At 36.8% G+C, this 26,015-nt stretch overlaps 1 protein-coding gene across 1 annotated transcript in view; it reads left to right on the top strand.

The window, feature by feature from the left end:
- Positions 1-26,015, top strand: part of CFAP47 (cilia and flagella associated protein 47) — a 525,406-nt gene that overhangs the window by 264,109 nt on the left and 235,282 nt on the right. Inside the window, exons 40-42 of the mRNA XM_082717915.1 lie at positions 10,548-10,625; positions 20,575-20,645; positions 21,996-22,141. Of these exons, the coding sequence (XP_082574041.1) occupies positions 10,548-10,625; positions 20,575-20,645; positions 21,996-22,141 (295 nt within the window). The remainder of the gene's footprint in view (positions 1-10,547; positions 10,626-20,574; positions 20,646-21,995; positions 22,142-26,015) is intronic.

Below are 26,015 nucleotides of genomic sequence, written 5' to 3'. Positions count from 1 at the left end.
ATTTTCAGCATAACAGTATTCATTATTTTTTTTTATTTTATTGTTACTTTATGGTTTATCTCAGATTGAATTAAAATTCAGTCAGGGGTGGTAGAGGACAAGTCTCCTTCGTCCTTTGTCTGAATGTGGCCCTCAATCTTAGGCAATGGGCATATAAACTCAAAATTTTAAAACCAATTACAAAATTTGTAATTATAAAAATCAATATTTTACAATCGGCATGTATTTTAAAATTTTAAAATAATACAGTAGAAAAGAGGAAATTTGATTGCCAATTCTTCTGGAGACTTTTTGTATGTTATAAATACCATACCAATAAGTGAACTAGCTTTTAATGTTACACTTAAAAAATGACAAGGATTTAATTATTAACAATCTAGTATAAAACATACTTTACAATAAAACAAAATTTCCTATAGATTTTCCCCAAAATTATATGCAGTGCAGTGACCAGATTTGGTCACTTTTTAATCAAAATTTAATACTGTTTTTAACAAAAATGGCAACCCAACCTAGATTTAACAGGGACAGGATTCACCCACATGCCTCTGTCTACCAAATTAATGGTTCTCAAGTTCCTCTTTTGCAGAATGCAACTGTATCTTGCTATACAATTTTTTATATGTTATAAGATTTGATTTCCTAGTATTTTGTTGAAGATTTTGCATTTATAATCATAAGATCTAATGGTGTAATTCCCTTTTCTAGTGACAGCTTTGTTTGTGTGTGTGTGTGTGTGTCATTAATGGTAGCCTCCAACAATGATTTGGGAACTGATTTCTTCTATTCTATTTTTTTGGAAGAGTTTAAGAAGAATTGCTATTCTTTTAATCTTCAGTAGAATTCACAACTAAAGCCATCTGGGTCTGAGCTTTGTTTCATGGGAAGTTTATTTCATTACTAGTTCTCTATTTGTTATAGGCCTAATCAGGTATTCTGTTTCTTTTTAAGTCAGTTTTGATAGTTCATGCAATTCTAGAAATCTGTACATTTCCTCCAAATTACCTGATGTGTTGGCACAGATGTTTTCATAATACTCTTATAACTCTTTTTTTTTTGTTCCTGGAAAGTCAATAGTGATGGCCCTTCCTCCATCCCTTATTTTAACAATTTGATCCTCTTTTCTTTATTCTTGATCAGTCTAGTTAATCATTTATCAATGTTATTGATATTTCCATATTGATATTGATATTGATATATCTGGTCTTCTTGATATTCTCTATTGATTATTGAGGTAGGATTGACATATTTAAAAAACCGCACATTTAATGTATACAATTTGATGAGTTTGGACATATGCATGCAACTTATAATACTGTCACCACAGTTAAGGTAGTAAACATATCTGACACTTCCAAAAGTTTTCTTGTGTTACTTTTTTTTTTTTTTTGGTGGAAAGAGTGCTTTACATGAGACTTACCCTCTTAACAGATGTTTAAGCGCACAGTAGCATATTGTTAACCCTCTTGTATATCACACCTGTAGGACTTATTTATCTTGCATAACTGAAACCTTATATAACAACTCTCCATTTCATCCTATAACCACTTCATAGCAACCACTGTTCTATTCTCTGCTTTTTGAGTTTGACTATTTTAGATAGCTCATATAAATGGGATCATACAGTATTTGTCCTTCTGAGACTGGCTTATTTCACTTAGCATAATGTCCCCAAGTTCTGAATATGTTGTCACATATTGTAGGATTTCCTTCTTTTTTAAAGCCGACTAGTAATATATTCACTACATTTGCCTCACTCATTGATCTGTCGATGAACATTTGGATTCTTTGGATTGTTTTCATATCTTGGCTCTTGTGAACAATGCTGAAATGACCATGAGAGTAAAGATGCCTTTTCGAGATCTGGATTTCAATTTCATTGGATAAAAACCCGAAGTGGAAGTGCTGGACCACATGATGATTCTAGTTTTAATTTTTGGAGGAGCCTCCCTACTGTTTTCCATAGTGGCTGCACCATTTTACATTCCTACCAATTCCCACCAACCACGTGCCAGTGTCCCCTTTCTCTAGATCATCACAACATTATTATCTCTTGTCTGGTTGGTTGGTGTTTTTTGTTTTGTTTTTAATAATAGTCATTCTGACAGTTATGAGGTGACATCTCACCCTGATTTTGAAAGGCATTTCCCTGATGAGTATGGAAGTTCAACATGTTTCCATATACATGTTGGCCATCTATATGTCTTTTTTGGAAAAATGTCTGTTCGTATCCTCTGGTCATTTTTTAATTGGATCTTTTATGGGTTTTTTGTTTTTTTGTTTTGTTTTGTTTTTGCTTTTAAGTTATATGAGTTTTTTATCGATTTTGGATATTAATCCTTTATCTGTTATATGATTTGCAAATATTTTCTCTCATTCGGTAGGTTGCCTTTTCATTTTTATGTTCCTCTTATATAGCTCTATTCCAGTTCCCCCTTTTCTGTGGTATTTTTGTCAGACATATTGTATCAATGATGTTACAATAATCTGTAATGGTACTAACATTTTTGGGTATTTCTTTTTTTCATTTTGTGTAATTTTTGTGATCTTAAGAAAGATGAAAGAAGAAAGGACAGTGTACTAGTTTGTTAGGGTTCCTATAACAAAATACCAGAGGCCCAGTGGCTTAAACAACAGAAACTTATTTTTTTCACATTTCTGGAGGCTAGACGTGCAAGATCAAGGTGTTGGCAGATTGGGTTTCTTCTGAGGCCTCTCTCCTTGGCTTACAGATGGCCACATTCTTGCTGTGCCCTCACATCTCTTCTCTGATGTGCATGGCCCTGGAGTCTCTTGTGTGTCCATATTTCCTCTTGTACGCACACGAGTCAGAATGAATTAGTGCCCACTTTAATGGCTACATTTTAGCCTAGTGCACTTTTTAAAGGCCCTGTTTCCAAATATTAGAGGTTACGGCTTTAACATATGAAATTTACGGGAGGATACAATTCAGCCCATAACAGAAAGGACACGTTGATAATTTTTATTACAGTGGCCTTGTTATTTATCATTTTTGGTTTATTTGTTTCTATGGATTCACGTTATCTTCTGGAATAACTTCCATGGCTCAGTTGAGCTTTGCTCTCAGCCACCTCAGTTATTAAACAATTTTTCTTTTATTTTCTCTCTGTCTTCTCCTTCTAGTGATTTATTACACATGTGTTAGTGCATTTAATGGTGCACCATATATGTATGAGACTCTATTTATTTTTCTTTATTTTCTCTCTGTTCTTCAGATGGCATTATCTCTATCTTTAGTTTTTAAATTTTTTTCCTGCCATTTCAAATCTACTGTTGATTCCCCCCAGTGATAATTATTTTTCTATTTGTTTTTGTAGTTTCTAACTCCAGAATTTTTATTTTTTTCTTTTTAAAATTTCAGTCTCTTTTTTGATACTCTCTATTTGATATCACATTGTCATCATACCTTCCTTGACTTCTTTAGTCATACTTTCCTTAGTTTTTGAACACATTGATAACAGCAATTTGGAATTAATTATTCTGTTAAATCTGATAACTGGTCACTTTAACGTGCAGTTTCTGTTGCCCACTTCTTTTCATGTTTCATCATTTTTAAGGTTGAAAACTAGGCATTTTAGAATATATATTGTATCAGCTGAGTACATTTCCCAAAATGTCATTAATGGTGTTGGTTAATTTTTTCACTGACTGGCTAGCTTATTTTAGTGATATCTACCTCCTCCCCACAAAAGGCGCCACACACAAAGTGTGAAGCCTCTGGTGTTAACTCTCACAGGACAGAGCCGTGGGCATTCCCACAGTCAATCTGGGATGCCAGTGGCTTTGGTAGGATTCCTTTTGACCATATCTTTCCACGTCCACACCCAGATACTAGATTCTGCTAATTCCAGTTCTTCAGGAGGCATAAATTCCTCCTCAGACCAATTCAGTCAAATATAGGCTCCTTTGAAGTAATAGTTCCTTAGGTCAATGTTTAAGATTTATTCTGTCCCCACAAGGGAGCCTCCCAGTTGTCCTTTCCCCTGTGAATCTACCAGTCTACTCCAAATTGCCTTTCACCACAACCGCACTGTTTTTCACTGATCCCTTGGCTTGATCTTCTTCATGATTTGTTGAAAATGAAATCAGTTCCTTTGGGAGGAGATAAAGAGCTGTTTTAAGCCCAGCTAGCTTCTCTCTGCAGGCGAAATCTCTGAACTGGCTCTGTAACTGGAGGTGGGGATAGTGTTGCACTTTTCTCTGCTTACCACCGCACATTAGGAGCTAAGTGTGAGGCGAGATAGGGGCCATAGCTTTAGGTCTCCTTGGCTTGCTTCTGCCAGCACTGAGCGACCATTTTAAAGTTAAGGCAAGGACGATTTCACACCCATTGTAGTGCCTCTGTCTTGTGAGTGGTTGCTGGACAGAAGACGGATCCCACCTACTCCTCTCAGCTACACTTGCCCAAAACTTAGTTTCAGCAGCATGTACTGGGGCAAGATGAGAAATATTGTTGTCCTACCCCTCCCAGAAAAGTATCTCTCCACCTGGGAGCTGGGTAAGTTGAGAGCCTTATATTCTTAGCTGTGCCAATGAGGGCTAGGGTTTCCATCTTACTGAGTGGGGAAGGAAGAGCGAGTGAGGGGTCTTGGTTAAGACACCACAGATTTCAGCCTTTCTTACTGAATTTAGTATTACTGAATAGATCTTTCTTCATTTGCTCTATGCCCTTAGGATAATTTCTAGAGAATTAAAATAGTTGATTTTTACAACTTTTATTCATTTTCTTGAGGGAGTGAGTCTCTGGAGCTCTCTTGTTGTCATGCTGGAACAATGTTTGCTTTAATTCTGTTTTGCCCATTATTACTATAGACACTGCAGGTCTGTGTTACCATTTGCATGGTATGTCTTTTGTGACCTTTTGTTCCCTATCTGTGTCTTTGAATTGATGTTATATTTTTTCCTAATCTGTTTGTATTCCTTTTGTCTGCCTCTGCCTTTTGAATTTAATGTTTAATCCATTTAAAGTTCGCTTCATCTTTGATACAGTAGGATTTATATGTGCCATTTGGGTACCTGTTTTCTTTCTTCCTTCTTCCCTCCCTCCCTCCCTCTCTCTAGCTTGCCTGCTCGCTCTTTCTTTCTTTCTTTCTTTCTTTCTTTCTTTCTTTCTTTTTTCTTTCTTTCACAGAGAGACACAGTGAGCGAGGGAACACAAGAAGGGGGAATGGGCGAGGGAGAAGCAAAAGCAGGCTTCCCTCTGAGCAGGGAGCCCTATGTGGGGCTCAGTCCCAGGACCCTGGTAGGCGCTTAATGACTAAGCCACCCAGGTGCCCCTGGGTACCTGTTTTCTATGTCTTATGTCTTTGTTCCTCTATTTCTCTGTTACTTCTTGGTTTTATATTGTATATTTCCTTTTAATAAATTTTTTATTCCTTTTTCTATCTCCTAACTTATTTTTCTTATTTTCTTTGTTACCCTGGAGATTATAATTAGCATCCTATATTAATGTAGCTCAGATTATTACCAACCTAATTTCAATGTAATTCAGAAATTTTGCTGCTGTATATCACCTTTTCATAGCCCCTTGTTAGTGCTATTTCTGTTATACCCATTACATCTTTACACATTATAAGCCCCTAAAACAGTTTTGTATTTATTGTCTCACTCTTTTCATTAAAGTCAGAAAGTAGAATTTAAAAGTTTGCACAGGAAAAAAAAAATATATATATGTAATGTCATTGCCTTCTGACCTCTGGGGTTTCAGCTGGGAACTCTGCTGTTTAATTTTACTGCAGAGTGACATAGATGTTGGTCAATTTTTTCTTGTTGCTAACTGTGCCTTGGCTTACTAACAGGCTGACTATTATTTTCTAGTTTTGGATTGCCTTGAATAAAATTTTTTTGACTTCTTCGTTGTGTAAATTAATATTTCTGTTCAAGCTTGGGAATTGTTCATCATTTATTTCTTTGCATTTTCTTGCTGCTTCTTTCTTATCTTTTCAGGATTCTGATGAAGCTTGTATTTGTGTGCTTAATGGTATCTCACAGTTTTCCGAGGCTGTGTTAATTTTTTGTCATTATTTTCTCTTTTTGTCCTTTAGAGATAATCATTCCATCTGGCCCATTTTCAGGTACACTGGTTCTTTCTTTTGCCACTGCAAACCTGCTGTTCAGTCCCTCTGTTGATTTTTTATTTCATGTATCGTACTTCTTCTGTCCAAAATTTGTAATTGGTTCTTTTGAATAACTTATCTCTTTATTAGTATTCTTTATTTGGTGGGACATGGTTGTCTCTCGTAGACAGTGTTGAAGACCTTTCGCATAGTTTGGGGATCTAGCACGCTACTTCAGCCCCTCATATAAGCCTCTTGTTCCCCACATCTTCCTTTGATGTTTTGACAAGCTCTTATTTGATCCAGCTGCTATAGGAATCTCAGGTACAACTGCTACTGATTGTTTTCAGCAAAATCCTGGATATTGCTGTTTCCCTTTGAGTCAGGTCAGTAAAGACAACACCTTGCAAACTCAATTTTTTGAGGGAGCTGTGAGACCCATGAAAAAGTAACAATGCTCAGGAATGGGACTTTTTTTAATGAGCTCCAGCCTCAGTCTGTGCCCTCATGTGGCTGGAAGCCTGCCAGATTTTACAACTACCTTAGTTGCAAGGCTGCTGATTTTCAAAGCTACTACCAGAGCAGTGGAAAGATGGGAGTTACAGCATAATAAAAGTTACAAGACCACAAACTCTGCTGTTCTCATCAAGGTGTGGCAGTTTATTTTTAAATAAACACTACTCAAATTGTTGCAAGCCTTTCGTTAATTAACCAGAGCTCTGAAAATTTAATTTTTACAATCTTTCCTAGTGTTTTTTATTGCTTTTATAGGGTAGTGAATGTACGATGATTCTTACTCTGCCATTCCTTGCCTTTCTTTTCCTGGTAACCTCGTTTTATTATTTGAAAAATAGTTTGTGTTTTAGATTAGACTCTTCCTCCTCAAAGTATGATCCTTGAACCCGCAAAATCAGCATCATCTGGGAGCTTGTTGGACAGATTCTCAGGCCCACAGCAATCCATTTGAGTCAGAATCTGCATTTGACATCTCCAGAGGATTTTTTGGTACATTAATGTTAGAGCATTGCTGGTCTAAGTCAAGATTGTTCAAAGTTTAATCTGTATATAAGCTCTTTAAAAAGCATCTGGAGAGCTTGCTTGTGTTTTTGTTTTTGTTTTTTTAAGATTTTATTTATTTATTTGAGAGAGAGAGAGAGAAAAAAAGAGAGAGCATGAGAAGGAAGAAAGTCAGAGGGAGAAGCAGACTGTCCATGGAGCTGGGACCCCGATGTGGGACTCGATCCCCAGACTCTGGGATCATGACCTGAGCCAAAGGCAGTCGCCAACCAACTGAGCCACCCAGGCACGCTGGAGAGCTTGTTTTAAAAAGAAAGTTCTGGAACCCTTGCCAGACTTAACTAAGTCAGAATTCATGCAGATAGAATTTGGGAATATTCATTTTGACTAAGCACTGCAGATGTTTATCATACACACTGAAGTGTGAAAGCTGCCAATTTAGAAACTACAGTAATCAAATAGGATTTTTTCCATTTTAATGGCAGTTTGTATTTCATTTTTATAAGTAATATTTCTATTTTAAGGAGGACATCTTCAATCTAATTAAGCAGGGACCTTTCAAATGCTATTTTATCTCAAAATGGTACATGCACAGTATGCAAAATACCTAATATTTACCTTATTGGTTTAGTCTTTTTATTTGTGTGTAAAATTGTATTATCCTTGTAACTGTTTTTTAGCCAGAACAAATTACGACCCAAATAAATTGCCCTGATGATTCACCTTGGATTTATAGAAATATAAAAAAATTATACATTTTTTTCTGCCTCATAATTTTATGAGATTTGAATGAGGACTTAGTGTCTTAATTTAAATTGAAATTACCCTCCAGAGAGGAGTTCTTCCTACATTTGCTTAACTATAACTTTAAAATGATATAAGCAAATCTGGTAGTCTGGTACATGTCTTACATAGTTCATAGTTTACATTTTCCTATAGTTCATTTTGTCTGTTTAATAATTTTTAGTATTTAATATTAATATAATTCCTTACAATCCTTATATGAAACTCTCACTACTACCAACTTAAAAGGACAGAAAATGACATTAACGTTGTCAGTGATCAAGAATTCCTGTCCCTTTTAAGGGTCCTTCTAGCTGGACAAAGAATAACATTGATATGAAACAGATTAACAGGAGAAAATCAAATTTAATAGTATAAGTATGGGGAATCCACCCAGACAAGGAAATTCCAGAGACAAGCAAAATGAGGTATATATGTCATATTGAACTAAGGAGAAGGGGGTAGAAGTCTGGGATTTTAGAGGAGAGGAATGCACCTCACAGGGGGAACAGAAAAACAGATGTTTGGGGCCCCTGGATGGCTTAGCTGGTTAAGCGTCTGCCTTCAACTCAGGTCCTGATTCCAGGGTCCTGGGATCAAGTCCCGTGTCAGGCTCCTTGTTCAGAGGGGAACCTGCTTCTCCCTTCCACTTCCCCTCTATTGTGTTTTCTCTCTCTCAAATAAATGATCTTTAAGAAAAAAAAAAAGAAAGAAAAGAAAAGCAGATGTTTGATAATTAGACATTTGCCCTGTCATACAGATGGGTCACTCAGTTAAAATTTATTTCTGCTAATAACCCTTATTCTGGGAAAGACCCCCAATATAGATTCTTCTTTAGAATTAAGGGAGAAGCAAAAGTTTCTTTTGAGTCCACAGGGTCTTGATTGCCTTCAGCTTAAAATAATCCATATGCCAAAGTGACACATACTGGGAGCAGAGGCTATCCTGAACCCCTTCAACATTGAAACATTAAGATGTATGAATGTGTTGCATTTTAGTTTTGTGCGCAGTTGTATGTGTGTTTGTGTTTCAATACTAAAACATTAGATGGATTTTATTCTTGATCTGTTTTTATTATAATGTTTATATTATGAAATTAATAACTATTACATAATAAAGGTTTATTTTCATGACTTTTTGGGGAAGGAAGAAATTTCTCTGGTCTTCAAGGCCCTTTTAGCTAAACTGAGAATCAAGTTGGCGGAGACAGATTAACAGAAGAAAATCAAATTTAGTTTCTTACATGAGGGGAATACACACACACACGTGAAATGCCAAAGATAGTGAAGCAACATGAGACTTACATGTGCTAAGAAGGGAGACAGGGGTATAAGGATACAAAGGGGAGGAAGACAATTAGCAAGAAAGTGAGAGGAGGTGTCTGGAACATAGAGGTTGTCCTATTACAGAGATATATTTCTTAGGTAAAGAGAAATCTCTGTTAATAGCTCTTTTCCTGGATAGATTTCTTTTCCAATGAAAATATTACTAAGTTGAGAGGAGGAGGAAGAGATTGACCTGAATCTGCTACTTTTTTATTGCTTTTAACTCAAAATAATCTTCACACCAATGTGGCCCATCTTGGTGCAACCCATATTTGGCCCCTACAAAATCAAGCTTGAATAAATCGATTCTTAATATTATACAGATTCTCTTCAACTCTGCAGATAGAATTAGGCATCCTGGCATGACTCTTTGTGACATCTTTCATCCATATCTAGAGGATCATTTATCATTTCCACCCTGTCCTCCACTATAATGTGGGCAACCTAAGGTAGAGAGGATAATAGATTCATGCTTGTATTTCTAGCACCCAGTCCCACATATAACACATAATAGAGTCTCTGTAACTGTTTCCTGAATGAATGAGCATTATCTTATAAGACGGATTGAATTGCTAAATAATTCCTGAAGATGGCATAATTACTAATGCACTGATTAACTCTGTATCCACATCTTATATACAGTCCTGAAAGAATTATTTTTCTTTTTTGAAAATAAGATTAAAAAGGAAATGTGTATAGCTCTGACAATACATTGAGACCAGTATATGATTCCATTTCTAGAATAAAATTGGGCAGTGATTTATGTTCTAAATTTCTTTGCTATAAGAATTAATATTGCCGGGGTGCCTGGGTGGCTCAGTGAGTTAAGCCTCTGCCTTCGGCTCAGGTCATGATCCCAGGGTCCTGGGATGGAGCCCCACATCAGGCTCTCTGCTTGGCAGGGAGCCTGCTTCCTATACTCTCTCTCTCTGCCTGCCTCTCTGCCTACTTGTGATCTCTACCTGTCAAATAAATAAATAAATCTTTAAAAAAAAGAATTAATATTGCCTTTCCATATAATAGAATATTATGTTTTACATATTTCAATTCCAGATTTTTTTTTTCTTTTAAGTAATCTCTACACCCAGCATGTGGCTTGAATTCACAACCCTGAGATCAAGAGTTGCATACTCTACAAGCTGAACCAGCCAGGCACCCTGATCTTTCTCTTTTTAAAAACATACATGTTTTGAGATGCAGAATGAGAACATACAGATTTTTTAACTGAAATTTATTCTGATTCTCTATTTTATGAATGATGGAAAAAAATTTAAAAGAATGTTTTGTGGTCATTTGAATTTTGTTATAGTAGAATTCAAAATAATCCTTTTTTCATTTATTTTAGTGTCAGTTTGGTGGAATCCTCAACATTTATCACTTTGCCATCTCAATTAACAGAATCTGGACAATTCATGAACCATGGGTAAATATGAATATATTTATGCTTATAATTTTCTCAGGAAAAATTCTGAGAAATTAGCATTCAACTGAATTTGTTATTAATTATACAGTAGTTTTTGTTTATTTGAAATATTTAATTTATATTATATATAAAATTTATATTATTCAGTTATTCTGTTCTCTCATGTGTTACTAGGCTATGTGCATGAAAATTGCATAAATATGCAATTGATTAAATACAGTGGATTCTCATTATTTGTGATAGTTATGTTCCATAAAATTGTGGCACTCAGTGAATGAATACTGTGCCATTATTCCCAGAAGAAATATATATAATCACATAGAAGATAATTATACATCCTAAAAACAACCCATCCTGGTAGATTTTATTTTTACATAGAGAAAATAAAGTTCATCCATGTTAAATGACTTGTATAAGGCTGACCCACTAAACTGCCACAAATTGTTTCAAATCTTGTCCACCTGGCCCCAGAGGTGGGGCTTCTTGAACATTTTTCTTCTGTACTGCCTCCTACTGTCTCCCTCCTCTGGTCATCTCTATGTGAGAACTGAAGCAGAAAGGCCTAGCGTCACTTTTGTTGACTTTAGCTGGGAACTGTGTGACCATTGACTGGAACTTTTTGCCACTCTGCACATGTCCACAAACAACAGGGGAAGCTCCGTGAGTATGGATTTGGGGGTTACAAATCAATTTTAGTGAGGAGGCAAATTTGCAAATAACCAGAATTTGTGGATAGTGAGGATCAACTGTATTTAGGCTTACTCTACCTACATTATGAGATCCGTGTTTAGTTTAGAAAGAGACTTTGACTTTGGAGTAGAGAAGCAGAACTTTTAAAAGTTAGATTGCTTTATATTTCTGATCTATTTTGAATTACTAAATAACTATTCAATGTGAAATAGAATAAAACAACATTGTCAAGGTTAAAGAAAATCAGCTAGAAAGAAAATAATGCAAGTATGTATTAGTGAAATGCATGCATATACTGACCATTACTATAACAACTACTTCATAGCTACTATGTTAGTTTATTTTCTACCCTTGTGTCTGTGTAATGCTTGATAACGACAGTGTCATCCTTTTAGATGCAAAACTGTGTCAGGAGTCAAGGATTTGTCAACTTTTAAACCATAGGAATAACCAGTGTTGAAGTCATCAGAAACTCTTGAAGTGATTTGTGCAGAACTTGCTAAGATTAAAAAGAATATAGTTTATTTTCCAAAAGTGAATTGTATTTAAGCCAATAGTTTTATTATGTTATAAGGATTACATTTATTATGCTTGACTTCTTCATTGGTTGGTCTTTGAGAAAAGTTGTTATAGGAGCACACCATTTTTATCTCAGAGCATTTGTTTTGTTGAATGCTAATTACATACTTAACTAAGGCATTCGAAATCTTACTTTTACATTTTTCTGTCATCAAGAAAATAATTAATTAATGCCTTGAATGATAAAGCATCATTAATCATAAGAATAGGGTATTGTAGGTAATTTATGTTAATTTCTTTGTAGTATGAAGTGCTGGTATTGCTAAAAACTCTTCAGTAAATACTTCTACTAAGTCTTTATCTTTATAGTCTCTTCCTTCTTGATTAAGCAGCTGTCTGGCATTATAGATTTTTCCTGAATGGCCTTGAATTAGTTTTTCCACATTAATTGCAAATAATTTATAGTATCACATATTAAACTGGAGTCAGATCTCAAAGCAATGTTATAGGTATCTGTGAGAATAAGTAACTCAAAGTTGGATCAGTTTAATGAACAGCAAAATTGAGTCTGCTTTCTCTCTCTTTTTAAAGATTTACTTATTTATTTTAGAGAGAGAAGGAGCATGCATGAACAAGGGAAGGGGCAGGGGGAGAGGGAAAAAGAATTTCCTAAGCAGACACCCAGGTGAGCATGGAGCCCAGTGTAGGGCTCAATCTCATGACCCTGAGACTGTGAGCTGAGCGAAATCAAGAGATGCTGAACTGACTAAGCCATCCAGGTGCTACAAGTTTACTTTGTTAATTTAGAATGCAGTTTATCCCAAACTTTAACATGATTTTTCTTCATGTAATATTCTGGAATGGTTTTGATTAGCTCCAAAATTGCATAATTACTGAAGCTATAGGTAAAGATATCTTTTTTAATGTTATGCTTCTCAAATCTAAACCATAATGGAAATAAACAAGTATTAAGACCTTTGTAATGTAATTTTTGGCTAGAAAGGACACTTTTCAAGTACTCATCCAAAATAATTACCAATTCAGCATGCAGTACCGCTGAAGAAGTATGTCTATCATGGTCTCAAACATTGATCATTCTTTCTCATATAGTCTCTTCCATTCATACTTAAAATATTTTACATTCTTAGTTCCCTGCTAAAAGCTTCCTGTGATAAAACTAACATAAAGATATGGTGATACTGAATATTGGTCAGGGAGAATAGGATCTACTATAGAGTAGTTAAGCTTCTGTACATTAACTGTCCAAAAATGATTCAGAGCCCTTTGTTTAAAGGATTGATGATTTACTCCTTTGCACCTCTGTGAAGACTGCCTAGCAGATCAAAGGTGAGAGTGGGATTTGAAAAGACAAAGGCTACAGTTTTTTAAGGAAAAGACATAGTCCCTGGTTTATCATGTCAGCACTATTCTGAGCTGAATGGCCCCAAATTCATATTTTGGGTTGAAATAGAACAGTCTTAAGTTTACCCCAAAGGTTGTCTTTCCGACAGTTCTTAAGAGATTGATTAGAAGCACTTATTATGGCTCCTTTTTGGGGGTCCTAACTGCTTGCTGTATAACACCTCTAGGCTCTAATTCACGTAGCCGGCAAATCTTTATTCACTTTCGCAAGGATTAGCTAAAGTATCCAGAACTCCAACAATCCAATCTACTTCATAGGCAGCAGAAAGGATGAAGCACAATAAGAGTGTGCCCTTTCTTTCTCTGTTAGGGAAACTTCCCAGAAATAGCACACAGCACTTCTGCTCGTAGCCAGTTGGCCAAATCTAGCTGGAAGGAAGACTAAGAAAGGCCCTTCTCCACATACATATCACAGTAAAATGAGTGTTCTGTCAGTGAGGGGAGGGAAGGGCCCATGGATACTGGGATAGGCAATCAACAGGTTCCATCATGAGGGGACACAAAAGAGAGTTTTATTCCAACTAGCACAAAACTATCTAGTATTTCCTCAGTCTGGCTTCATTGGCATAATAAGACCTTTTGATCTTTAAATATGTCTTAATAAAATAATACTTAGCAATATTATACACCCTGTTTTTCTTAAAGCTCTCCTTAAATGTTTGTCTTGAATAGATTTCCAGATACAAATAAAACTTAAGAACGTGCATTTTGAATCATGACCAAAATGGAGGTCTGATCTAGTACCTCTATGATTAATAACTTCGGTATATAATATACCATACAATAAAAATTACACTGTCTCAGTAACTTCCATTCTGGTCTCTAGGTCTAATCAGCAAGGTAACATAAGAGAACAAGAAAAGATTAAAAAAAATTACTCCATAAACTACCAGTAATCCCTTTTTAGAGTTCTTAACAAATATCCCTGTTCTATTCTTTTTAGGCATGTAGTAACATTACACTTACCCAGTTGAAGTTATTTATGAATATATAACTTAATCAGCCAATGGCATGTGAGGAAAAGTACAAAATATTTTCTCCAAGGGTAGGTTTAAGATGCAGTGAACAATTTCTCTCATTCCCTTTCCTTGATACAGTTAAAGAAGTATATACAGAAATGGACTTCTCTTCACCAAGGATCTTTGAGGCCATCCTCTCCACCTAGGAGAGACATGTACTGGGAGCCTGAAGTGAACTACTATGCTTAATCCACTGAGATGTGTAGTGTTATTGCAGCATGACCTAGCATATGCTAACTGAAACTCCTTCTCAGATCACTTCAGTCAGTATCTCCTCAAATAATAAATATTCTCTTCTCAAATGAGCAGTAAAGTGCTGAAATTATCTTTCAGGTGGCATAAAAAAAAAGTCAAGTCTCCTATTTAAAATTTTTTTTTTAAGATTTTATTTGTTTATTTGACAGAGAGAGATCACAAGTAGGCAGAGAGGCAGGCAGAGAGAGAGAGAGAGAGAGAGAGGAGGAGGAAGCAGGCTCCCTGCTGAGCAGAGAGCCCAATGTGGGACTTGATCCCAGGATCCTGAGATCATGACCTGAGCCGAAGGCAGCGGCTTAACCCACTGAGCCACCCAGGCGCCCCCTCCTATTTAAAATTTTTAAAATGCCTCTATAAACTGCTCTTCCTAAGCAACAGACACACATAAGACAGCACATTTGAAACCACATGGATGATAAAACTTCATATTCATCACACATTTTACTTACCAGGAACATGATCCATGAGCATAAGCAAGAACCGCTAAGAACTTTTTTATTCTAATTAAATCCAAAGGATTACCAGAAAGGATCAGGATAGGACACTGATTTTAGCCACAACTTAAAATTAAATGATAGGTCAATGGTGTTCAGAAGTGAGCACTATGTAAATAATTTCCTACAGTAATATGACGTGCTATTTTTTCAGCAGCATTGAATTATTTATCATTTAATAAATTCTTACTAAGTGGTCCCTTAAGCAGTGCTCTTAGTACTGGAGGCATATCAAATAAATAAGTCATAGATCTGGTTCTCAAGGAGCCAACCATCAAGTAGAGAAGAAAAAGAAAATCATACACAAGTGGAGGCAATTGTACAGGGCAGAATGCATTAGTAATATATGTTGTACAAAAAAAAAAAAAAAAAGTTCTGTGAGCTCATTGGCAAGGAGTATCACTCTCTAGATATGGAGATCCTGGGTTTCATCTCCCTTCTCTTTTCTTTACATATATTTTTGGGGAATAGCTAATGAAAAGACCTTTTGAATAAATCAGAGTTGTCTTATCCTTAAAGAGACCCTCAAACCCAGAAAAACTGAGTTACCTATACTATATACGGTAAAGATGGTTAGAAAAAAATTGCAGACCTAGAAAGAGAAGACATTTAAGGAGAATAATGAAGTACTATGCACGTTTTTCTCATGCATATGTTATACTCTGCTGTTCTTTATAATATACAAATTGGGATCGGAAATGTAAGATTTTGATGGCCCAAATCTAGAGCAGGGGAGAAGTTTCCTGTAAGTATAAAAGGAGCGTGGGAAGAAGGAATTGCTGCAATATTGGAAGAGGGGAGAGGCAAGGGGAAATATAAGACATATGCTTATGCATATGGATTGTGGGAAAATGTGAATGAAAGTTGAAAAGGTGTTGAAGTGTTTATCCTTCTGCTTTATAATTATTCATTGTAGACTTACTTAGTATGACAGACTATAATCTGTGAATTTAGGAGCTTTGTCTTTTATCCTTGTCTCTCAAAGTACCTTGGCCCAGAGTAGCTTTCACCCAAATGAAAGAAGTCCCTGATATTTTTCAGATATTTTTCTGAGTCTTGATTCTTGCTAAAAAACCAGAAAAGCTCAATTCTGCATGGCTATGATTTTAAGATATTTCATTTTACTACACTGAATAATTGGTGACACTTAGAATTAGGCAAATCTCCAAGGAAAACAGTGATTCAGAAGCCAGATGTAGGTACTAAGAGTCATAATCTGCCATGATCCTCTTGCTCTACAGGAGAGTTTCATACCTGTTTTTAATTTCTTCACGGCCTTTGCCAATGTGATGAAGCCTATTCTACTTTACAGAATAATGTTTTATAAATATTAAACTAAGATATAAGAATTAGAGAGTATCTTAATCTCCCCAGGCTGCAGTAACAAAATAACATGGATCTGATGGCCTAAACAACAGAAATTTATTTCCCATAGCTCTGGAGTTTGGAAGTCCAAGATCAAGGTACAGGCAAGATAGTTTTCGTTTGGAGGCCTCTTCTCTTGACTTGTTGGTAGCAGCTTTCTTGCTGTGGGCTTACTTGACCTCTGTGAGCATGCATAACAGTAAACTCACTGCTGGCTTTTCTTACAAGAACACTAATTCTGTTGTATCAGGGCCCCACACTTATGACCTCATTTAACCTTGATCACCTTCTTATAGGCCCTATCTCCAAAATTAGTCATTTGGAGAATTGGGGCTTTAACATATGAATTTTATGGTGATGCAATTCAATCTATGGCATAGAGGAAACTCATACTCCAGTAGATAATAAAAATATTTTAAAATTGTAATGTGTTAAAATATATACTTCTTAACATAATACACAATAAAATCTACTGGTGGACATAATAGCTACCATACTTTAAAAGTAGTTATGATTGTAAATAATAGCTTAAGATATGTACAAGAATTGAAATGCAATATAAACATATCTGTGATTATTTGGTGACCATTTCATATTACAGCTAATGCTACTGTGGCTTGATTTAAATTGCTATTAAGAGTTAGTGGGGAAAAAAAAAAAAAAGAGTTAGTGGGAGTGGGGCACCTGGGTGGCTCAGTGGGTTAAGCCTCTGCTTTCGGCTCAGATCATGATCTCTGCGTCCTGGGATCCAGCCCTGCATGGGGCTCTCTGCTCAGTGGGGAGCCTGCTTCCCCCTCTCTCTCTCTGCCTGCCTCTCTGCCTACTTGTGATCTCTCTGTCAAATAAATAAATAAAATATTAAAAAAAAAAAAGAGTTAGTGGGAGTCAAGATGGAATTTTTCCCCATTTGAATTCACAGATCCACTCTGTCCTTACATCCTGGGTTGGTACACCTTGCTTTACAGACTTCTCAGTCGCTCAGGAGCCAAAGATGTACTAAAAACAGCAAGTATTCCATTTTTTAAAAAAGATTTTATTTATTTACTTGACAGAGATCACAAGTAGGCAGAGAGGCAGGCAGAGAGAGAGTGGGGGAAGCAGGCTCCCTGCTGAGCAGAGAGCAGGATGTGGGGCTCAATCCCAGGACCCAGGGACCATGACCCAAACTGAAGGCAGAGGCTTTAACCCACTGAGCCACCCAGGTGCCCCAAGTATTCCATTTTTACTACCCTCCAGAGACCACTGGGTCCTTTTTTAAAGAAGCCCTAGGCGCATGGAGGATGGAGTGTATCTCAAAATTGATCCACTTACATTCCTTCCTGTGATGCATGAAAATTAGTCTTGAACCAGAAAATTTGTTCTTTGATTTGGACACAGCTGTGAATGCTGGCCCAGGAGTAGCTTCATGAAGGCTTATGTTAAAGATCTCTCCTCGCCAACTGAAAAGGTTTGAGTAGGAAGTCATTCTTGGGGCTGATTTATTCATGCTCTGAATAGAACCATTTTGGTCATTTTAGTTTGAAAAGAGCTGTGGGTCATCCCTGCAGAGAAAAAAGGAATGTCACCCCTTTACACCTCCTAAGTAGGCTTCACTCCCTGACTTCAGCCCACTACTAAATTAGTAGAAGATATTCCCTTGTTTGATCAACAGTATTATATATAATTTTAACCACTTTTGATGCTATTTCTTCTTTAAGACCAGGGGTTTAAAAGTGCTCCCTCTGCCATAGCTTCAGCGGCAGTTGGTGAGCATTTAGGAAAATGATAGCAAACACTGAGGTGTGAGGTAGGATTGGTTTTCTGTTCTTTCTTTGATCAGCAAGATACTGGTTTTGAAAACAAGCTGGGTTTATCACTGAATTTCTAGACTCAAGAATGTTGATCAGGGAAAATAGAATTTACCTGAACCAAATTACTTTATTAAATTATTTTCTGACATCTCTGAATTAATCATGATAATCACTAGTTTTATGAGCAAGGTAATAACATTTCTAGGTCTGCAATTTTTTCCTATCTGTCTTTACCACAGGTAACTCAATTTTTGTACATTTGAGAGTCTCCTTTGAGGATAAGGCAACTCTGATTTATTCAGAAGGCACTTTCATTAGCTATTCTCCAAGAAAATACATAAAGAAAAGAAAAAGAAAAAGAAGCCCAAATTTCTCTGCTTTTCTATTCATTATGGAAAAAATGGCTGAAGGGCAAGATATTGCAAGGATTGAGCAAAATGAAGTTCTGAAATTATCTGAGGATTTTTTTTAAATTTTTTATTTTTTATAAACATATATTTTTATCCCCAGGGGTATAGGTCTGTGAATCACCAGGTTTACACACTTCACAGCACTCACCAAAGCACATACCCTCCCCAATGTCCATAATCCCACCCCCTTCTCCCAGCCCCCCTCCCCCCAGCAACCCTCAGTCTGAGGATTTTAATCAGGCATTCTACCTACAGCTCCATTATAGAGATGGCTGTGGAAATCGAGAAATAAACATTCTTTATTGTTTTTCCCACTCTCTGAATGGTCTCCCTTATAATTGCTAAAATATCTAGTATGTCTCGATAGCCTTAAAGTGTCTATTAAGTGTCCAAATTACATAAAATATTAAAACAGCTAATCAGAATGTCTGTGAGTTGAAGTAAAGCAGAGAGTACTTACAAGATGTGGTAAGCCTTATTAAGAATGTTGTATCAAGGGGCATCTGGTGGCTCAGTGGGTTAAAGCCTCTGCCTTCGGCTCAGGCCATGATCTCAGGGTCCTGGGATTGAGTCCCACATCGGGCTCTCTGCTCAACAAGGAGCCTGTTTCCTCTCTCTCTGCCTGCCTCTCTGCCTACTTGTGATCTCTGTCTGTCAAATAAATGAATAAAATCTTAAAAAACAAAAAAAAAGAGTGTTGTATCAAGAAAAGTCAGTGGAGAAAAGAAATCAATATGGCTAGAATTTTACTTGGAAATAGTCCATATATTTTTACAGCATCAAATTCAGGAAAACCAAGGGGCACCTGGGTGGCTCAGTTGGTTATAGGCCTGCCTTTGGCTCAGGTCATGATCTCCTGGGTGCTGGGATGGAGTCTCCCCACCCCATCCCCTGTGCTGGTCTTCCTGCTCAGTGAGGAGTCTGCCTCTTTCTTTCTCCCTCTGCCCCTCTGCACTGTTCGTTCTCTCTTTCAAATTAATAAATAAAGTCTTTAATTAAAAAAATTTCATGCAAAAGCAAATGACAGGGTAATAAAATATAGAGATTTTGTATTTTCAGAAAAAAATCAGGCAAACAATATCTGAGAGCGGAGATGCTAATTGCCAGCTTGTGGAGCAAAGTAATTATGAATATTGAGAAGAGCAGTTTGGGGAAAAATGGATGGGTTCTGAAAGATATGGAATCTTTCAAGGGAGACAGTTGTTTCAGGCTGTGGTCTACTAAATGATTTTCAGAAATGCAACCAGAGCTTAAGCAGCTGCCCATGTCTCTTCTCTTTATGAGAAAGAAGCAAATGCAGAAATAATAAACTGAAAGAAGAGAATCTTTGAAGAAATCAAGTTCTAGAACCACTTTTGTAGAGAACATATAGTCCTAAGTTGAGACCACTATTTTTGGGCCTCGGGATTTGGGTTTGTTTGTTTGTTTGTAATTATTATTAAATGTTTATTTCTCTATAGTATTCATAAGTAAAAAGGAATTTTTTTAAATAAATTTTAAAAATTTTTTTAATAAACATACAATGTATTTTTAGCCCCAGGGGTACAGGTCTGTGAATCACCAGGTTTACACACTTCACAGCACTCACCATAGCACATACCCTCCCCAATGTCCATAATGCAACCACTCTCCCCCACACCCCTCCCCCCGCAACCCTCAGTTAGTTTTGTGAGATTAAGAGTTTCTTATGGTTTGTCTCCCTCCCGCTCCCATCTTGTTTCATTTATTTAAAAAGGAATTGTTTTTACTAAATTGTATTAAACAGTGGTAGAAATATGGATGATTGTTAGTTTCCTTTTTGCATTTTTCTTTTAAAATTTCTGAAACAATATAAACATAAAGGAGATACAGGAAATACATCTGTGACCTTTGTATGTCATGTAGGTAGCCATAATTTTTAAGGATCTATAAGATTTAATGAAGACAGAATTGTTTTTGAGTTTCGTTTGTGTTGTTGATGTTGTTCTCCTATTTATTTATGACAGTGACGCTGGGAGTAGCCCTGAAAGTGTTAATTCGAAGAGTTTTTGCCAGTCTCCAAATGCCTTAAGAACCTGTGAGTACCTCATATAAAAGCTTTCATTTGTCTTCATGTCTGACTTTTATGTGCATAGTATACCTGTAAATGAAATACTCAACAAAGGATGGTTATGGCAGTAGACAGAAAGGCAAGCCCAGGGTCTGGTTCTCAGCTTTTCCTGTTCATGACCTTTTGCAGGACTCTACATCTTTCTCTTCACTGTGAGTCCTAGTTTCCTTATCCATAATGAATGGATTTAAATAAATGACTTTTATGTATCTTTTGGCTTATTCTAAACTGTTTAAACCTATTTAGGTGACAGGCATCATCATGTTTAAGATTACAAGAAAACACAGATTTACTTTGTTTAATGACATAATTGTACAAGAAAACACAGATTTACTTTGTTTAATGACTTAACTGTAGATTTAGAAAATCTGTATAGGATGTGGATAGGACAATGGATAGAGGAAGGTTCTGGTTATCTCTAGCTACAGAACAAACCACCCCAAATGTAGTGCCATCAAACAGTAAAAGTGGATTAGCATTATTATCTCTCACACTTCTAGAGTGACTGGTCTCAGCTAGATGGTTTTTGCTCAGAGTCCCCATGCAGTTGCAGTCAGGTAGAGGCTGGGGCAGGGGTCATTCCAAAGTCTTCCCAACTCACATGTCTGTTGGTTAATACCTTTTGGCTAGGACCTCGGGTGGGACTGTTGGTCTAGACACTTCCATGTGGCTTTTCATGTGGCTTAGGCTTCTTCATAGGATGACAACTTGTCTCTAAAAGCAGGTGAGCCAAGAAAGGGATGATTAGGACGAAATCATATTAAATTGTTTGTTCTAGTGTCAGACGTCATACTGTTGCCTTCTAGCATACTATTCATTAGGATCAAGTCCCTAAGACTGCCTTACCATATCACCACGTTCAAGGCAGTGTTGAAGAACTTGTAGACATGTTTTAAAACCAACAAAAATGGTAGAAACAAACATATATATAAAACATTCCTCTATTTCCAGTTCAAGTTTTCCATTACACCCTGTTATGTGAACTATTACGTAGTTGACAAAAAAAGTTGAAGATGCTTAGATGACCACTTTACTATTTATATATGTATATCTAGGCTAATTTAAACACTAGTGCAGTTCCCTTTTTAAGGACTCTTTAATAGAGGGCCATAATTACACGTTTTTTATGGCATCAGGCTGGAGCTGGGGTCACCCATGCTTTCATTAACAAATGCACGTGTCATCTAATTTGGTGTACTAATGCTTTGAACATTTTTTATTCATTTCAAAACTTGAAGCACTAATTGAAACAGCTGCTTTATTTGAACAGCACTTATGAAATGATATGTAAACAAGCTCTGCTTCATGTTTTGGTAGCAATTAAGTCCAATTTCATCAGAGAGTTCTTCTGCTCCACACATACTCTTCACCTGGGAGTAAAAGGGACTTCAAGCCTGGAGCTCTTGTTTCTTCCCTTTGACATGCACACGCGCTACTGTGTCATCATCCTCAGCAACGAAAAGGTGAGAACTGAACAACTGAATGGTGGCTTGTGTTTTCATCATGGGCTGGCGCTTGAATGGAGTAACCAGTACAGGTGACTTGAAGGCAGCTGAAGACTCTAGTAGTGTAGATAACAACTTCAGCCTTCTAGTTGCTAAACACAGAGCTTATCCTCACAAATAAGCAAAGAGGTAGACTAGTTGTGGGTAGAATTTATAATGGCTGCCTTAGAAAGTCCCATGGGAGCAGATGGGTAGCATGCCTGACCTTGCTGCAGCTCTGGCTGTATTTACATTATGTAGCTGCACAACGAGTTACCTACCAAACACTGAGGGGCTGAAAAAATACACATTTATTATGCCATGTTTTCCATGGATCAGAGATCCGGGCATGACCTAGGTGGGTCTTCTGTTTAAGGTCTATTAAGTCTTCAGTCAAGGGACCTGCCAGTGCTGGATCCTCCTTAGAGACTCCACTGAGGAAGGAGCTGCTTCTCAGCTCTCTCAAGTTGTTGGCAGAATTAATTTTCTAGTGGGTGTGGCGTCCACGTTGCTTACTTCTTTAAAGCCAGCAAATGAGACGCCTGGGTGGCTCAGTTGGTTAAGCATCTGCCTTTGGCTCAGGTCATGATCCCAGGGTCCTGGGATCGAGCCCTGCATCAGGCTCCTTGCTCAGTGGGGAGTCTGCTTCTCCCTCTCCCTCTGCCTCTCCCTAGGCTTGTGCTCCTCTCTCTATCAGATAAATAAAATCTTTACATAAAAATAAATAAATAAAACCAGCAAAGGAAAGAGAAGGAAAGGAGGGATGGAAAAACAGAGAAAGGGAGGGAGGGAGGCAGAGAGAGAGAAAAATACAGGCTAGAGGAGAGATTCTATGATATTGTCTCCTTCTGGAAAGAAACTGCCATGTGTTGACCTGAGGAGGGAATTTATAATGCCCAGAAGATAGTCCCAAATACATCAATTCTGTAGCAGTTATGTGCTAGATTAACTGCCTATGCAATGAAATAATGGTAATTGGAAAGAGGTATTGTATTGATCTGGTATCAATAGGATTATTTACACACGAAAAGTAATATAGCCCATTAATTATGTAAAAAATAGTTTAACTTCACTTAAAATTGCCATTTAGGAGGGGAAAAATACCATTTTATAGTAATGCTAAATCTTGTTTTTTATTTCCCCTAAAAGAGCCCAAGATTTAACCAAATTCCTCTATATGAAAATTTGTGAAAAATAGTAATGGTAGTGTGACTAGTAGTTTAATCAAATACTTCATAGTTCCTTTTTATATTAAATTATAATATAGACCTAGAAAGTGCAAGGCTTAATTTTTAATAGCATAGTAAGGAGACCGATTTTATTATTTGAATTCAGCTATTGGAATATTAATATTTACTTCCATAAATTTTGTCTAAATTAATCCAAATATAATTATACTTAACTATCCAAATATAATTATACTTAACTTGGAATCTCAACTCATTAAAACATGTCTTTTGATTATATATATTTTGTTACTGTCAGAAAAAATATTAAGAAAAACAGTAATCATAAAATTATATTGCTGTCAACAGAGAAATAATACCCTTAATCTAAAGTATTGCATTGAATTACAATTACTTATGTGGGCAAACACATCTATTAATTTACACATTCAATTTATTGCTAATTATATTGAAAAATGCAATTACACGCTTAAATAGATAATCAAACATCCAAGTCCACCTAGTTAGCTCCTGTTCTTATTAAATGTGTGATAAGTGCTTTGCCATTAAGAACCACCTGTTGAAAACCATAAAGTAATTAGGCCTCCATTTGATAGCTTTCCATGTGTAAAACAGAAACATTTCTACTAACACTTCTATCAAGGAAAGGCCACTTGTTTCATTTTGGCTGTTCTATATGAACTTTGAAATTAAAAAAAAAAATGAGATGACTTATGTAATAGCTGTTTGAGAGTATAAACAGTTTATAAAACTTCCTTCAACATTCATAGAAAGTCTTAGCTTAGGTGAAGACCTACAAAATCCCTAAAAATTCATGCTGTCTAATGCCAGAAGTCCAAAAGCCTTTCTGATCATGTATGGATGGAGCAGACTGAATGGGGGACCCTGGAGTAGGAACATGATCCAGTGCCTGAGGAATGGAACTCTCTGGGAGGAGAGCTTGACAGACCCCCACACAAACACTGCAAGGTACAAAATGATGTATTGACACAACCCTAGGAACTGTCTTTACTTTCATGCCTGTGTGACTCTCTGCTCTGTGTAGTCCTGGGCTCCCAGAAAAGAAACCACCCGTCACTTCTGGGATCATTCATGCAAGTTGAGGCAAGGGCATCAAGCAGGGATCCTTGACATGGGGGAAACAGAGAAGATGAAACCCCATCTAGCCCATAAATACTTTGAAGCATTTATTAACCTTAAGATGCCTGCTGACAACATGGGAGCAGGTTAAGTGAATTTTAAACTCTAAATCAATGTGATAGATGTTCACAACGTTACACGTAGTTTGAGACCCCTCCGAGCTACAGGGCCTTCTCCCCCTTCGCCCACCCTCCTTTCTGTGAAACCATCATCCTGCTATAAACACTGCAGCCTTTTTCAAGAAAAAATATGAGAAGAAAATGTGTTTAAGCGAATTTTGTACCCAATGGTAGTTATTTATTCTTGGTGGGTGGGGTGAGAGGACTTCCTCTGTCTTTCTTATCAATGATCCTAACAGTTAGTCTGTAAAGATTCCACAGCCTCTGGGATACCAATATTTTAGCTCCAGGGGATACCCTTTCAAATGACATATAGAATACAATGGAACAGTAATTCCTATTTTTCCGAATCCATGTCCCTTTTATGGACCTTTTTTTAAAATTGAGATATAACGGACAGGTAACATTGTATAAATTTTTATGTAATATGTCGGTTTGATACATTTGTGTATTGCAATGAGGTTACTCCAGTAGCATTAGTTAACACCTTTGTCACATCACACAATTATCATTTCTTTGTTGTGCTGAGAACAATTAAGATCTAGTCCCTTAGCAGCTTCAAAGTTTATAATTTAATATTGTTGACTATAATCACTAAGCTGTGCATTTGTTGTCCACAACTGATGTATCTGCTATTTGCGAGTCTGGAACTCTCTCACTCTCGAAGGAAACTGTAGAATATAGAGAATGACTCTTGAAAGTTTTAAAATTTAACAACCTCAGTAATTCCCTTTTATTATTGTGTTCACTTCTCCCAGCATAGATTCACCAACAGTATAAAGTCAGTTCTGTAGACATACAGAGAGTTAATACAGAGAAAGGGCATGAAGTCTGTACTAAGGGGATTCACATTCTGTGGAGAAGGTACACTTGCATAAGGCTCGCCCAGCTCACACAGAAAGTTGTACTTTTTGGAAGCTGATGCTTCATACAGGTGGATGAAGAAAGCTTGCAGAATGTATGGCACATTCCTAAGATTTATAAAAAGTGCATTCCTGCCCTCCGTGAATGCCACATTGTGCTGGGACAGCTGTGCCCTCACAAGACATTAATCTTTCCTTTTGTACACGGTGTCCTGAAACATGTCCTCTAATTCTATAACACAGCCAGCCTGATTCTGACCATGTCTAAAATAGAGGGAAGAGTGCTCACTTTGGCAGCACATATACTAGAATAGAGGGAAGAATGCATTTCTATATGATGGCAAAAGCAGGGATAATTGACTCAGAAAGGAGTTTGGTTAAGAGGGTGAGCGGAAATTTGCCAGTAAAGCAGAGTTTGGGCAAGGGGGAAGTGTGCTCAAGAAGATTCTGAGAACACGAAGCAAGCAGCCGAGCATAAAATTTTACTGACGCTTGAATCGCCAATTCTGAGAGAAGTTTGTTGTGACAGAAAATTGATCGGGTG

The sequence above is a fragment of the Mustela nivalis genome (genome assembly GCF_964662115.1).
Source record: "Mustela nivalis genome assembly, chromosome: X".
In the NCBI taxonomy this organism is placed as follows: domain Eukaryota; kingdom Metazoa; phylum Chordata; class Mammalia; order Carnivora; family Mustelidae; genus Mustela; species Mustela nivalis.
The sequence above is the reverse complement of the archived record's forward strand: the minus strand, read 5'-3'. Positions and strand labels throughout refer to the sequence as shown.